General features: G+C 60.1%; 1 protein-coding gene across 4 annotated transcripts in view; it reads left to right on the forward strand.

The window, feature by feature from the left end:
* TFDP1 (transcription factor Dp-1) overlaps positions 1–15,687 on the forward strand; it is a 29,268-nt gene that overhangs the window by 3,164 nt on the left and 10,417 nt on the right. For all 4 annotated transcript variants that reach the window (XM_079903242.1, XM_079903241.1, XM_079903243.1 and 1 more), the window contains one exon: positions 11,544–11,610. In XM_079903242.1, coding sequence (XP_079759368.1) covers positions 11,544–11,610 — 67 coding nt within the window. Of the gene's footprint in view, positions 1–11,543; positions 11,611–15,687 lie in introns of those variants that run through there.

The raw sequence follows: 15,687 nt of genomic DNA on the forward strand, positions 1-15,687 counted from the left end.
GGCGGCGCCGTCCTGGGGCTGCCTGTTCCCTCCCCCACGGGGACTTGTCACCCTGCTGAGTGGAAATGCAGTTCATTGGTTATTGATTTATGAAGCCGGGTATCTGTGGGTTTTGTTTTGTGCCTCTGGTCCCATGACAGATCCTGATGGGAGGGCTTCCAGTGCCCAGGACGCTCCTGCGGTGAATGTAGGCGTGGAAGGAAATGTGAAAACTGTCACCGGCAGAGATGTCTCATCGTACTAAAAATTGCAGTTGTGTGAAGTAGAGAGTGGATGGCGTCTGACGTTGTGCATGTGTGTCTGTGTGTGTTTCCTGAGCGTGTGCGTGTAGGGGGCCGAGCGTGTGCATGTGTGCGCGTCTGCATGTGTGTGTGTGCTGAGTGTGTGTGTGCTGAGCGTGTGTGTGCTGAGCGTGTGCGCGTGCTAAACGTGTGGTGGACGCGTGTCCCTGTGTCTGTGGGGCCACACTGCAGAGGTCTGGCCCTCACGCCATGAGTGACCCAGGGTCTGTGGCCCTGATGAGTGCTTTGGTGCCATTGGCCTTTGGAAGACTGTGGGTTTAAGATAAAGGGCCTGTGTAGCGGCTGTAGTTGTTCTAGAACTGGACTGGAGGGGCCGCAGGGAGTGAGCCCGTGACTAGCCCCCGCCCCGGCCGTCGGAGTGACCCTCGGAAGGAGGACACGGGGCTGGCGTCCCCACTGGGAGGACCAGTCCTCCTCCAGCGTCACAAAGGTTTGAAAAGAGCAGGTGGGGGGTAGTCGATTCGTGGAATCTCAGGCCTGCGTTTGCGGAGGTGTTCCTGGGACCCTCCCCTCCCTGCTTCAGGTTGGGGGCAGAGGGCAGGTGAGCCGCGGTCGGCCCCAGCAGTCCCGGAAGGGCCTGTGAGTTGCCGTCAGGGCTCGGGGACCTCACCGTGGAGCTGCTCTGTGGTTGCACTTTGCGTTCCGTGAGGTTATGGAAAAGCCCCTGGATTGTGTTACTGAGGGCAGGAGACCGAAGAAACACGCGTGGAATCTAGGCTTGTGAGGGATGCATAACGAGGCCTGGTTTAATGAGCTTGTCTAGAAACACACGTCCTGAATGCTGTTTCCCAGGCCTGGGCCTCGGTGATGAGATTCGGGCCGCGGAAGGGGATCTGGGCTGGCGGGACCGGCCGTGTCTCTCAGGCCGTGAGGTGGGGGCCCGCCGGGCGCTGACGGTGCTTCTCTTCCCGCTTGAGACATGAGCGAGAGAGCTCAGCCCGCTGCGGCGAAAGCGGTGCAGCCAGCACTGCTGTGCTTGTTTGCCGACGGGCTTTTCCTGTCTCGGAATCACCTTTTTTCTGCCCGGAGTGAAGTTGGAGAAACTCTGAGGCCGTGTGAAGAGCAGGACGCTGTGGCAGGACCAGCAGTGCCGCCCTGGACCCCGCGGCTGCGTCGCACCTGGTGGAAAATGCTGTCTGTCTCCTGGTACAGCCAGGATGCTTTCTCAGCCCTGCTCCTCGGTGAGCGAGTCAGCCCGGGGTGCGCTGTGGACCTGGGGCTCGGCACCCAGCCTGACGCGCGTTGTGGCCCCTCGGGGCGTTTTCCGCACGCAGTCCCTCGCTGGAAGCCCTTCTCTTTGGTGTTGAGCAAGCCTCGTTTTTCTGCAGCGTAGAACAGCGTGGTTCTTGCTCGGACGCCAGCCCTGGCTTCTCCTCCTGTGGCTCTGTGCTGTTTGTTGAGGGGGGCTGGGCCTCGGGGGGAGCGGGGTTGGGCCACAGCCCTGGGTCACTCGTGGAGTGAGGGCCAGACCTCTGCAGTGTGGCATCGCGTTGGCCCAGATGGAGGTGGGACTCAACCCGGCCCCTCTGCTCAGACGGGCACGGCCGGTACGGAGTCTGTCTACGCTGCGCGGGCCTGGACGGGAGCCGGCGGTGGTGGCTCAAGAGTGGTGGCGCTGTCTGGGCTCGGAGCAGATGTGCTGCACGGATTTCGAGGGTCCAGGGTGAAGTTGGACTTATTTCTCTCAGTCTCTGTTGTTTTTTTTTGTTTTGTTTTGTTTCTGTTTTTGTTTTTTGCGGTACGCGGGCCTCTCACTGTTGTGGCCTCTCCCGTTGCGGAGCACAGGCTCCGGACGTGCAGCCTCAGTGGCCATGGCTCACGGGCCCAGCCGCTCTGCGGCATGTGGGATCCTCCTGGACCGGGGCACGCACCCGTGTCCCCTGCATCGGCAGGCGGACTCTCAACCACTGCGCCACCAGGGAAGCCCGGCCTCTGTTGTTTGAGCTCAGGACTCTGTTCATCAAGGTCCTGTGTTCACAGGATCCAGATTTTAAGGGGATTCTGGTTTGACAGAGTGAAACCCCTGGGCCTCCCTTGGGCCCTGAAACGCAGCACCTCCTGACACCTGTACCCCGGTGTCCCGACAGATGACTTCGTGTCACCGAGGGCCCAGAGGGACACGGAGTGCTTGCTGGATGGTACCCAGGGTGGGATTCTGCCTGTGGACCGGGCCGCGGGCCGTGCGGCTCTGCCTCCCTGCCCAGTCACCGGTGACAGACTTGCCGGCCCTTCCTGGCCCATCCCGCAGAGGGTTCGCCGCCCCAGGGTTCTCTGTGGCAGCCGTGAGTTTGTCTTTGCTGGTTGACGTCGCACCAGCGGGCGTTTTTGTCACAGACCTTGGGTTTTCCTTTTAGCAGAAGTTCTGCGAGGAACAAGTGTGAATTACTGAAAAAGTTCAAGGAATGTTTCTCGTGATCGTAAATGCGTTGTTAGTTGGGCCAGAGTTGGAAAAGCTCCAGGAGAACGAGAACAAGAGAAAGGAGCCATCTGCCACGGCATCTGAGGGGATTGTTGGGGGTTTGTAGGTTCTTCCTGTTGGATCTTCACTTAGTTGTACATAACAAAGGTTTTACCCACGTGTGAACGTTCTGTGCGTCCCACGTCTACCCCGTCCACGTCCGTGTGCTGTCGCTGTTTCCCCCAGTCGGGCTTTCTCTTCTCCTGTGTCATCTTTAGCAGCTGTGCGTTTATTTGACACGTTGGGGAATCGTAGGTAGTCACTTACCGAAAAAGTGACCTAAACTGGGAAATAATAAAAAAGGATACATTCCTAAACTCATCTTGTAAAATTCAAACACCTATGCTTGCCCTCCCAGCCCCCTGGCTGTAGAGCGAAGGCCTTTCTTGGCGAACGGGTCCATCGATTCACGTTTCTTGCATAAACCATAGCCCGTAAGGCCCAGCTTTGATTTCTGCAGGATGGAGGGAGGACGTAGAGGACGTTTAAAGGTGCTGAATGCGACCTAGATTGTTTGCCGTTTTTTCCACGCGTTTAATAACAAACATAAGCGGCACAAGTGGGCGTTTAGAAGCGAACACAACCGAGTGGCGGCCTGACACGCGGGTCTTCGGAGGGTCCTGAAGGGGTGGGCTGGGCTAACTCGACAGAGCCCCTCTGCCGTGTCCCCCGTGCCCAGGCCCCAGCCGTGGGGATGCTGGCGGCTTCCAGTTCAGTCTTCTCACGTTTGCACAGATCCACAATGATAACCCAGGACGGGTTCCCGGCAGTGTAATTGCGGGTGGACGCTCACACACGTGTGCGCCGTGCCTGAGGCGTCCTCAGAGGACTTCCTGGGGCGGGCGTGCCGAGTCGCATCTACTCCCATCAGGTTGTCGGAGCCCATTTTAACTGCCCGTTTTTAACACCAAGTTTGCTAATGTAAAAACCCACAGACTCGCTCCATTTGATGGGTGAGGTTTTAAATTCATTGTTTTAGTTTGCATTTTTTGATTCAGAGACTGAATATGTTCCTTTTAAGACATCACGTTTCTTTGTGACTCGAACGCGCCCCGTGCTGCATCTTCCATTCGGGTGCCGATTTCCTGTTGATTTGCATCCACTCCAGGAACTAAGGATGTTCGTGAAACTGTTGTCGTCATTTCACAGCAAAACGTTAAGATTTGGTTCTTCTGTCGTCAGCACGAGTGGCAGATATACCATCATTTCAGGCTACACCATGGAGAGCACACCAGAGTTCACACCTGGAAGTTTCGTGTTAGGAACAGTAGTTTCCAGGTGTCTGAACGTTCTTCCTTCCCTGTCGTCCCGGTGCAGTGTGACCGCGGCCGGCACAGGTCTGTGTTCCTGCCCCTCTGGGGCCGTGGTCTCGGCCTCAGCTGTTACGCGATGGCTTGTCCTCTGCTTCCTGGTCTTGGGGACTTGAGTACCTGGCGTGGGTCTCATCTTTATGTTGTTTCATTTGCATTTCAGAAAAATCAGGGTTTGAGTGAAAATGTCTCATGCTGAATCGATGGCATCTGGATCTGATCAGAGCTCTGGGGGTGAACACCCACTCGTGCAGCCGAGGGCCCCAGGCCGCCAGCATCGGGGTGCAGGGAGGACCCTGGCTGCAGTGTGGACGTGCCCGTGGGGTGTGGGCAGCAGGGACTTGTTGGGGGGAAGGGCCTGCTGCGCTGGGTCGGGGGACGGGGTTCCCCTTGAGGGGCCGCGGGCCGGGCACAGTGGGTAGGAGGGCGGACGAGGGGCAAACCCAGAACAGGCCTTGGGGGCTTGGGGAAGGGGAGAAGCCCGCCCATTGGGTCAGCCTTTCTGGTCCTAAAGAACCTGAAATCATGTTCCCCTGGGGGCGACTTGCAGAAGGGCGGGGTCCCAGTCTCCGTCGCCTGGCAGAGGGTGCGGCGGGGCTATACCCCTGCAGATCTGCCGCAGAAAGGCCAGAAAGCAGGACGCAAGCAGGCATGTAGAAGTTGTCCCGGAGCTGTGTCACGCTTTCTTAGGGCGGTCTTGCGTTTGCACCTGTTGTGGAGTGAATTCGCTGTTTTTCTGTCCATGATGGGTGAGGCCGGCCAGATTGTGGGTTAGAGGCCGCGTCCTTCTAGGGAGGGTGAGGCCGGGTCTGACGGGAGCCCCAGGACCTGGTGTTGGGGGCTGGGAGTGGGGCGGCACCTGCTCTCGGGTGGGTGGAAGGTGATGGTTTAGACGATCTGCATGGCGCTGGGAGCAGGTTGGGGGGCGGAGTGGGGGGGAGCGCTCCTTCACACGTGGGTCTCTGGGGGCGCGGGGGGCTCTGATGCCCTACGGGAGGCCCTGGAGCCCTGGCATTTCCGAGCAGGGCGTCAGGGCCCCTAAGGAGGAAGCAGAAGACGCGGGCTGGGCTGTGCCCTGCCTCCCGGTCGTGTGCCCCTCGGGGACAGTAGCCAGCATCCCGGCAGGGGGTCAGGATCTCACTTGAACTCTGCAGCCTCACCCTGGTTCCTGGCCCCGCCTGTGCCCCCCGATCCCTGGAGCCCGCTGGGCCTTGTGAGTGTGACCCCCACTGGTGGCGAGCCCTGGGCCTGGTGCGGGAAGCGTTGGCGCTCGCTGGCCGTCTCCTCTCCAGACCTGTGGCTGATGCTTCCCTGCCTGTGGCTCAGGCCACTCACTGTGGCCGTGGCCACCGTGGCTCTGGCCGCCACCTGGCTTCCTCTCCGTGGATACCGGGGGGGGTCCCGGGGCGGGGGTCCCGGCCTCAGAGCCGTGGCTTGCAGCCCCCCAACCTCGTGCTTCCTGGATCTCGGGATCCTGGGGCGTCTGGATCCTCTGTTGAGGAAGTGGCGGGAGCCTCATGTTTGCCCAGTTACGGAAGTAGAGGGTTTATTTAAAAATCCATGTAAGAGTCGGAAAGAAAGTTAAGAGTCGTCTGAAATCACAGTCCAGGGTGGCCTTGCTGTTAGATTTTGGGGGTTGTTTTGGGAGTAACTTACACGTCCGTTACACGGCTTTGCATACGTGCTCCCAGACGGTCTTCTCCTGCTGTTCTTCTCCACAGGTTTGTCCCGGGCGTTTTCATGTTGGTAAATATGAACGATGAGAGGCGGCTTCGTGGGCCACCTCAAATGTGTGCGGGGGGGAGGGGCCCGCACCCCTGTCGCGTCCTGAGTGACTCGGTTCAGGGCTGTCCCACCGTCCTGCCTCCCCCGGGACTGGTTACACTGCTACTGTCGTGGCATCAGATGTTCCAGGCCGTGTCCCTCGAAGGTGAGAAACCTTTACACCTGAAACTTGTATGATGTTGTACATCAGCTGTACCTCAAAAAATAATGCAAATAAGTAAAGAAGAGAAATACCCCAAATGCTGCACGTTGCTTCCCGAGTGTCTCCCCGCTGGTCCTGAACCCCGAGGGGCTCTGCCACTGGGGCCCTGTGGGCTGTTTCACGTGGACGTGGCCCTGGGTCCTCACCCGTTCAGGCAGCCTCCCCTGTACCGCCTTGTGAGCGCCAGGGGCCGGTTTCACCTGTTCTGTGGTGTCTGTGGCAGGAGCTGGATCTGAGGCTCCAGGCACAGCCTCCCGAGCTGTGCTGTCCACCTGGAGTCTTTCTTCACGTGATGGACCTCAGCGCTCGCCCTGGCGCTCCGGCCTCATTGGTTCATAGTGTCTCCGTGGTGGCCCTTCCGTGGCAGGTGGCCTCGGTCAGCTCCGTAGCAGGTCACCCAGAGTCTAGGGACCTGGAGAGCAGTGTTGTCACCTGTGGCGTCTGCGGCAGGAGCACGGGACCCAAAGGTGTCCTCGATGGTCCCCGAGGCCCCCGGGGGCCACTTGTCGCCCTCAAATCATGAGAGCAAGTGAGGGGGCCGAGGAGACAGAGGGAGACAGAGACAGAGAGATGGGGAGAGACAGAGATGGACACAAGATGCAGGTGGGAGGGGCGGTGAGCCAGCGGGCAGGCGACTTGGTCCCTCGTGAGCTGCCCTGGCCTTTGCGGGTTTGGCCACCAGGTCAGGCCGCGCCCGGGGGAGGGGACTGGGCAGGCGCGAAGTCCCGCCAGTGGGGGGCCTGGCTCACTCACCGGGTGCGTGTCCCCCGGCGAGGGGGGCAGTGTTCTTCGGGGTCCATGTCCTTTTACGTTAGGGCTGCTCCTGTGACTGCTGTGCTGAAAGGACCTCGTATTTCTCTTGCATGCGCGTCAGTGCTGACGTTAAGGAATGCTGTGGACTAGGTTTTCTCATGATTTCCACGAGGGCCAGCGATGATGGATTTTGGCTTTTTCTCGTCACCATGACAGCACTGATGCGCTGGGTGTGCCCGTGTGGCTCGGGAAGTGCCGCAGCCTTTCAGGATGAGTCAGGAGGAGGTTACTGAGGTGAAAGTGCGTGCGTGCGTGTGCGTGCAAACTGGCTCCCTCAGCACCCCTCCCCGGTGGGCGGGCCCTGGCCTGTGCGGAATCCTCGGGGTCCAGCGAAGGAGGCCGGGAGGTGATACAGAGGCAGACTGGGGGGGAGATGCGGCAGGGCTCAGCCAGGTCACGCCTCCTGGGGGCAGGTGACGAGCTGGGGCCCCACTTTGCATTTCTCAAGCCTGGAGCGTGGTGGTGTCGGCAGTAGGAAGGTTTGCTAGTTTAAGTAAAGTAGTTGTCAGCTTTTCAGCTTTCGTTCTTAATTGGTTCAGCTCTTTCTGGCAGCATTGTGTGTTTGGGGAACGCGTGTCTTACCGTCATGGCTACTGTGAACGGGATAGCTGTACCTGCTGTAACTGAGCAACCGACTTTTTCCGCTAACTACAAACACAAAAGGCAGAATATGGTTTTTCTAAGGAAAATTAAGGTTAGTTATGGCAAACGAGTGCCTTTGTTGTTGGTTTGCATGTAATGGATTGAGCAGCATGGTGTTTCCCTAGAGGAAGCCAGGTTTGCACCTTAAGTACAAAGATTTTGTCAGAAAGCGAGTCCAGAGCGCTGATGTTCCAATTCACTGCAATTTCAGAAATACGTCTCGAGGGTCAAGCGCCACCTGTGTTTTGATGCCTGTTGTCAAGGCCCTGAGCTCGTGGCCTCTGGGCTGCGAGGTGCGGGGAGAGGCCCTGAGGCCTGCTCCTGACGCGGGCGTTTTAGAGAAGGCTGCACTGGGGTGGCTTGTGGGTGACGACGCCTGCGACCCCTCCATGCGCACCTGGGTGGACCGGCTCCTCTCCCAAGGTCTGCGCCGTCCGTGGTTTGTCCCGCTCCGGTGCGGTGTCCTGCAGGGCAGGGGCGGTGCAGAGATGCTGTCCCCACACGGAGCCTGGGGCGGGCTAGGGTGTTGGCCTGAGTCGTCTTCAGGCCCGCAGACGACTCTGTCACCTTCCCACAGAGCCGGGCGAGAGGGGCCTCGGGTTCAGGGGTGATGGCGACGTCTGTGTGCAGCGTCCCTGGTAGGTCTAGAAGGTGAGGTGGAGCCGTCTCGGCAGCGGGGTGGCCTCGAGGGTCTGCCCTGCTCCGCTGCCGTCGCTCTGACGTCTCGAGCTGCTTGACTGTGGCTGTCGCCCGCCCCCCCGAGGCCAGTGCCGCTCGCTTAGTCCCTCAGAAAGGCCTCCTCTGGGGTCGGGGGCCTGAGAAATTGCTGGGCTGTGACTGTGTGTAGTTGATGGTCTGCGGTCACGTCACATCCAGGGGTCACGGCCGCAGCTGCCCACGGCTGTGAGGTTTGCCCCCAGAGTGGCGGCCGGATGGTGAACGGCAGCGCTTTGTTATGTTCTGAGGAAACCTGCAACCGGCATCATCTCTGGGTGGGAACAGTGACCCCAAAATGCAGTGGCCGAAAGTAACAGCACACGTGTTCTCCCAGCAGCCGGGGAGGGTCGGGTGCGGGTGGCCTTGCCGAGGGGTCTGTCCCTGGGTCTGGCGGCCACCCCGGGGGGGCCTTGGTGTCCTCGCGGCACCCCGAGCGAGCGGCACAGGAGGAGGGGCGACCCCGCTGTGGGGCACAGCCCGCGGTCCCCGCGGGTCCCCGGTGAGGGCGGGAGCCCCCGAGGCCCCAGGTCCAGGCGGCTCCTCCAGGCTCAGCGAGGAGGTCCCCGCGGCGCTGGTGCGGCGCTTCAGGTTGTCTGAAGGGAGGATTTCTCAGGTGTTTGTTTCCTTCACATGCAGGCGAGCTTGTGTCTCCTCTGTGATTCTGACACGTTGTGTAGGGACGTAGAGGGAGTTTCTGCACCTGGGAGCCTGGCTGGGTGCGAGCTGCCGTCCACGCGGCCGTCCGTGTGAGGGGACGGGCCCCTCCGGGCCATTGGGCCTCAGTCGGGTGTCGGGTGTCACAGGCTTCTCGCCCCTGCTGGGAGATCAGGGCCGAGCACCCGGCCGCTCTGGGGGGGGGGTCTCTCTGGAGGCGGCGGAGCCCGATCCGTGGCTCTGGGTGGTGTCACCACGGGGGGTCAGCTGGCACCGGGGGGGCCCTGCGGCGGCCCAGACGTCCGCGAGGGGACCACTGAGAGCCCAGCGGGAGACGCAGGCGCTGTCGTGGGTTCCGGCCCCGTCTCCGCAGTGGCTCCCCGCTGGAGTGTGGGAGGCTCTGGAGCGCCGCGCGGTGGGTGCAGGCGGCGTGGCGTCCAGGGTCAGGAGGCCGCTTCTGTGCAGTGTCGCTGCGGAGCCGGCTCTGCCCCAGAGCTCGTGAGCCGTTTGCCTCGTTTCTCCTATGTTTCCTGGTCCAAGTTCCCCTGGCTTAGGTGGGAGGCTGGGGCTGGCAGAGAAGGGTGGCCCTTTGCCCCACCCTCAGCAGTTTGCAGGATGGGCTGTGCCCGTCGGCTCTGGCCGGGCAGCCGTTGCGGAGAGCCTGCGGCCGAGGAACGGAGGGTGGGCCCTGCGTCCGGGGTGGGGGGCGAGCGCCCCAACGCAGGACTTCCTGGGCGTGAGCTGCCGAGCTATCGTGGGTCACGTCGCTGCGGGCCAAGCGTGAGAACCGAGCAGGCCGGAGGCGTCGGGGCCCTGGCCGACGGGGGCAGCGGCATTGTTCGGCGCAGGGGACGCTGGTCCCCAGGGCGGGCCGCCCCTGCGCCCTGCGGGCACTGGCCTCGTCATGGGGGCAGGCAGACCTCCTTGACCGCCAGCTGGCATGTCCGCATCGGGTCTCTGCTCTGCGGCTGCAGCGTCCACGCGGAGTCAGCTCTGGGGGAGCAGGACGGGGAACACGGAAGCCGGAGGGAAGGGCGGGGGGCCTGGGGCCCCCTGCCCGGTGCTGCCGTCCAGGCGAGGGGGACCAGCCTCTCTCGTCGCCTCTTTCAGGTGCGCGTCCTCATACGACCCTTCCTGGCCCTGGCGGGTCTTCGCTCTGGGGCTCTGGGGCTCCGAGCCTGCATTACTGGGGCGTTTCTGGGACCCGTGAGATGCGGGCTCCCCAGCCGTGATCCGCGGCGGTCCTGGTGGTCAGGCACTTGGTCCTCCCCCTCGTTTTTTTGGGGTGTCAGGAAACGGCTACAGGGCGTTGCTGGGCTCAGCTTGTGGGTGGCCCCTCCCCCGTGGGGCCTGCCTTTGTCTGGGGCCTCAGCAGGTCGGGGGGGGCTCCCCCGTCTACCCATGGGGGATGTGCGTGCGTTTGAGCGCCTCACGGACGTGCCCGCCCAGCCCACCTCGGTGCAGGGCTGAGGTGGGCTTCTCCACGGCCGGTCTCGGGGGGCGCTGGGCAGGGTCTCCGTTAGCTTTTGTTTTCACACCTGGTTGTTGCGGGCACGTGCGAGGTGTGCGTTGCTGTGTATATGGGCGTGTGAGCGTGTGTGAGCGTGTGTGTGGGCGTGTGAGCGTGTGGCGTGCGTTGGGGTGTGTGTGTTTACGAGCATGCGTGTCTGCGTGTGAGCGTGTGGCGTGCGTTGCTGTGTATATGGGCGTGTGAGCGTGTGTGTGGGCGTGTGAGCGTGTGGCGTGCGTTGGTGTGTGTGTTTACGTGCATGCGTGTCTGTGTGCGTCTGTATGTGCACACGCACATATCCGTGTCTGGCGGCCAGGTCCGGTCGGGAGGGCTGGATTCGGGCCCCGCTCCGAGCAGAGCCGCTGGGTCCAGGGTGTGGCTGCAGGTGCCCCTCCTGGCGCTTGGCGGAGCAGAGAAACGCTGGCGGTTCCCAGACGTGGGGAGGCTGCCGCCACACGGCCTGACGCGGGCGGGCAGGGCGGTACCGTGGCTGGTCTGTGGAGGTCCGGGTCCCCAGCGTGTCTCGCCCGAGGCCGTCACTGTGACAGTTTGGGTGGTGCTCCGAGCCCTCCGTAGTCGCACGTGTCGGGCACACGCTTCTTTCGTTCAAGCGGCCCATCGTGCTGGTGCCCCAAACACGCTTGGCCGTGAGGTGCCGCCCTGTGCCCCTCTGGTCGCCCTGGGACGAGGGGGCCGCTGGGGGGTGTTGGGTGCATCCCGTGGCCGTGAAGGGCGGGGACGGACGCGCCCCGGGCCCCAGGCCCACGCCCCCCATGCACAGAGGTCTGTCCTGATGCTGGGAGCGCGGTGTCCGGCACGCTGACGGAACCAAAGGTGCTGTTCTCAGGCCAGAGCACCAGTTTGCTTTCCCGGTGGCCCACCCGTGGTTACGCATCGCTGATCCCAAATGTGAAATGCCATGTGACTTAGTTGATAACTAAGGGAAGTGTTGCCCCGTGTCCCAAAGGCTGAGCTTCAGAGGCTGACAGGATCCTTTTCCCGCTGCTGAGAGCTGATCACGGTGGGTGAGCCAGCACGTGCGCCCGGGCCTCGCGGCTGCGTGGGGACGGCGAGGTGTGCGAGCGGCGGGTTGCTGGATGGACTGCCGCGCTCCCCACGCCTGCTCACTGTGTTGTCGTTGCCCCCACAGGCCGGTCTAATTGAAGCCAACGGGGAACTCAAGGTCTTCATCGACCAGAACCTTAGTCCTGGAAAAGGTAAGGGCGCCCGTCTCGGGAAGGCACGTCTCTGGATAAGCGTGTCTAGTGTGGGGTGGGTGTGAGTGCCCTGACGTGAAGACCCCTGTCAGCGGTGGGAGCCCCACTTGGGGAGCTGCCTGCCTGGAGCCCCCGAAGGACCGGGGTCAGCGCCGCAGTTTATTTTGGTTAGTAAGTTGCGTGCTATACGCAGAGATTCGGGAAAAGTGTGAGGAAGAGAACACAGCACAGGGCACGGATACTCCTTCCGCCTCAGGGCAGCCACGCTGATGCCCGTGAAGCCCACCTCAAGCCTGCGGGTGCGCGGTGCCCCCGTGAGAGAGCGGCGTCTCCTCGTCCGCGCTGTGTCCTGAATGAGCCTCGACGTCTGTCTGCACCCTTGGGATTGAGGGGAGGGGGTGGGGCGGGGCGTTGCAGCCCCTCTTCCCGGGGGCCCCAAGCTTTGCAGTTTCCTTCCTGTAGGGACACGGGATGGACGCCTGCTAGTGGGTGTGTTTGAGCCGGTCTCCCAGCTGTGGATTTGCTGGGTCAGAAGGACGCCCACCTCGAGGTGCTGGCCTGTGATGCCTGGTGGACCAGGCCGTGCCGTGCGGGGCCGCAGCTGCGGGGCCGCAGCCGCAGGGCCTGCCTTCCTCTGATCTGTGTCTGCCTTCGGCGTGCTTGCTGTTGCCTTTCAAATTGGAAAGTTTTCATCAAACAGATAATACGTGCTCACTGAAAAAAAGCGCTGATCGTACCCAAGGGTGCAGTTGAAGACGTAGACGTGTGTTTAAGCGCACGTTTCCTCGGGAGCGTCTGACACCTGGTGTCCATGCACGTGGTGTCCTGGGACCTGCGTTGTCCTCTCCCGGCAACATCTGGTGCCACCTTTTGTGGCCCGATGGCAGCTCTGGGCACCTGAGTACTGGGTGCGCGTAGGCCACCATCTTCCACTCCCGGGACGTGCTGTTTCCCAGGGCGGGTCCTCATCTCACTGGTGAGGGGCGTCCTCTGGGGACGCGGGTCACTCCGGGTCACTCTGTCCCTCAGCCTGAGGATGGGCTTCTCGGGCAGCAGAGGCGAGAACTTAGTAGTGACGTGCGGCTGGAGGCTTGGTGTCACTTTACGATTCTTGAGACTCGGAACCTACCCTCCAGACACACACCCGCAGGGTGAACTCAGCTTCCGGTATTGCTGGGAGGCCTGTTGTAGGAGGACGAGGTGCCCCTCCCCGTTGTGGCCCCCTGGGGCAGGGCGGGGGCTCAGAGGACGTTCCAGGTGGGGATGGTTCTCGGGGAGGTGGAAGGCTGCTCCCCAGGACGTGGTGGGGAGTCGCCCAGGAGTGGCCGGGGTCAGGGCGCCAAGACGGCCAGAGGGCGCCCCAGGCCCGTGAATGCTGCCCCTTGATTTATGCGGGAGCTCCCGCAGGGCCTGCCCGTGAGTGGTGTGTCCACGTGGGCAGGTGTGGCCGCTGTAATGGCCCAAGAGGGCAGCTCCCGCTGATGCCTGAGAACCAAGGAAGCCGCCGGGCTCTTCCAGTGCCAGTGAGGCCAGCGGCTGGCGGGGCTGGGAAGACCCAGCGTGCGAGTGGCCGCCTGACCCTGACCCTTTTGGCCACGTTAGCCCACAGGGTATTTGTAGCATGGCAGGCAAATAGTAACTCTTCAAACATTAGGTTCTGGAAATTTTTAAACGTTTGCTTAAAATTATTCTCAAGAGAACACTAAACCTCACGTTTTCATACTTTAAGGTATCTTAAAACCTCTGGATATTAATGATATGGTTACTAATGATAAACCTATGTAATAATTTTAGAATCCTTTTTCTGTTAATGGTTATAACAGGTCAGACAGTATATATTCTTAACTCGCTTTTTTGAAAGGAATTCTCTAGTTCATAATGTTATATTTGAAAATACTTTGTTTGGTAGTTCCCTTAAGAAAGGCTCTGTATACGTTTTATGGCTAAAGCGGTGTTATGTCCAGGGAGCAGATTCCTAGCTCGTGTTGTAATTTAGCCTCCCTGTGGCTGAGACGTTGCGCCCCCGCCCCCATAAATGGGTTGTGTGTGGCACGTTTATCAGGAAAACGTGTAAAGCATTCTGATTGCTCTGGCCAGATTAAACCAAAAGCGGAATACCATTCCATGCCCGACGTTGACCGAAAGCAGCCAATCTCAACTGAGTCAACAGTTGTCAGAAACCTGGGAGAGGGTGCTGGGGTGCGTGCGTGCGCGTACCCGTGCCGCAGAACAGCCGCAGGCCAGCGCTGGGCTGAATCCCGTGACGCAGAAGGTCACCTGGGACCCAGGTTCCCTTGGAGAAGGGGCACCGGGAACATGTAGATATTACATTGTATGTTTGTATAGTTACACCTGATATTAAAATGGAATCGGCCCAGCCTTAGAGGAAGTCAGCTAGATCTCTCTGTGGGTCAGTTTCAAAAACATCAGAATCAGAGTTGCAGACTGCGTACAGTACGTACTACCTTCTAGATGTAAAGGCCCGCAAACAGCACTCACGTTGTCCGTGGATGCGTGGGCGTGTGTGGGAAGCGTGGAAGACGCAGTGAACGCTCTGAGCGCGGTAGCTGCTGGCCGGGCGGAGTGGGGAGCTTTTCGGCAGAGACAGTGAAATGGCATTCGTGATTCTGTGCGTGCTGTGTACTGGCGCTAAGGCTGCCTGCAAAGTTATTACTTGTATTTGCAGCGTACACGCAAGGGGAAGATCCCCGGTGTGGGACAGGCGGCATGGGTGCAGGTGAGGAGGGGCTGGCCCGGTCCACCCCTGAGTTCTCCCCGCCCCGAGCTGGGCAAAGGCGGGAGCCCGGGTAGCGGCTGGGTGTCACAGCCGGACCTGCAGACCGGCGGCGAGGTGGCCACGCAGCCCTCCGTGGATGTGGCCTCCGCATAACGACGGACAAATGGCTTTAAAGGCCGGCGCCAGGAGCCGTGCCGGACAGCTGCTGTGGGCTTTGACCCGGCGAGCTTCCGCGCTCACGGGTGGTTGAAAACGGAATCATTTGCAAATTGAAAAAAAAGTTATTCTTTTTAGTGAAAATAACCAATTCCGTATTTTTAAACTTCCTAGTTACTTATCTGTATGTAAATCTGAACGTGGTATGTTTAATTGCCTAAGTGTATTTTAAATCTCTCAGTGCAAAACAGAATAATTTTGTGTCTTTTAAAAAATGTTTCTCATATCCAAAACAATTTTTTAAATATTTGTTTTTGTTAAGATACAGATCTCTATTTTTAGAGGAATATAAAAAACTCAAAGCAGATAAACCTATTTTGCTTACAGCCAATAGTTTAAATTGTTTTGGTGTTGATTGGTAAAAATATTAATATTTAGGCAGTTGAAGGATGCATATCTGTCTTCGTCAACTTAGGTTAATAGAAATGATTCATTGTTCGTACGTAGCATCAGAATTCATTGTTTACTGGAATTTGAAGAAGTGTATTTAAAATGCATGGATTGTGAAGAGTTCAAAAATGAGACCTCGGACCAGGCCAGACGGAAGGCCGTGTCTCTCCCTCTTGCTGAACCTGGTGGAAGTGAAGGAAAACGCCCTCCGGTGGCAGCCTGGTGCAAGGCTCCCCGCCTCTAGAACCCCCGCCACCCACCCTGGGGGCCCGGAGCCCGTGTGCTTTAGGGAACCGGGGGGTCCTGTCCACACGGGGCTTCTCCGTCCCTCCAGTGGGGCTGGAAATCCATGTCTTCTCACCTGAGACGTCCCGGCCCTTCCAGGACGCTCGTGCCCCCGGGCCCGCCTGCCGGTTTCCCCGGGCACGCGTGCCCTCTGGTGTCGGCGGGGCAAGGGGTTCACCGTTGTATCCCTGGGGCCGAGGCTGGTGTGGGCACACAGCGCTCTCAGCGGGCTCGTGCTGCGGGGAGGAAAGTTTCCGTCCCCCTGAGGTGTTTCCCCAGCTCTGTGTTAGGTTATCTGACTGTTAAAGAGGTGGCAGCTCCTCACAGGTCAGTCCTCCTGGAAACAGAAGCGGATTCTACTCTCGAGGAAAAGCAGGTCGTTAGATTTCTACGCCAGGTTGCCAGCACACAGAGAGGTGTTGGAACACGAGTTAGTTCCAACTGTGAAG

This window comes from Stenella coeruleoalba, assembly GCF_951394435.1.
Source record: "Stenella coeruleoalba genome assembly, chromosome: 18".
NCBI lineage: Eukaryota > Metazoa > Chordata > Mammalia > Artiodactyla > Delphinidae > Stenella > Stenella coeruleoalba.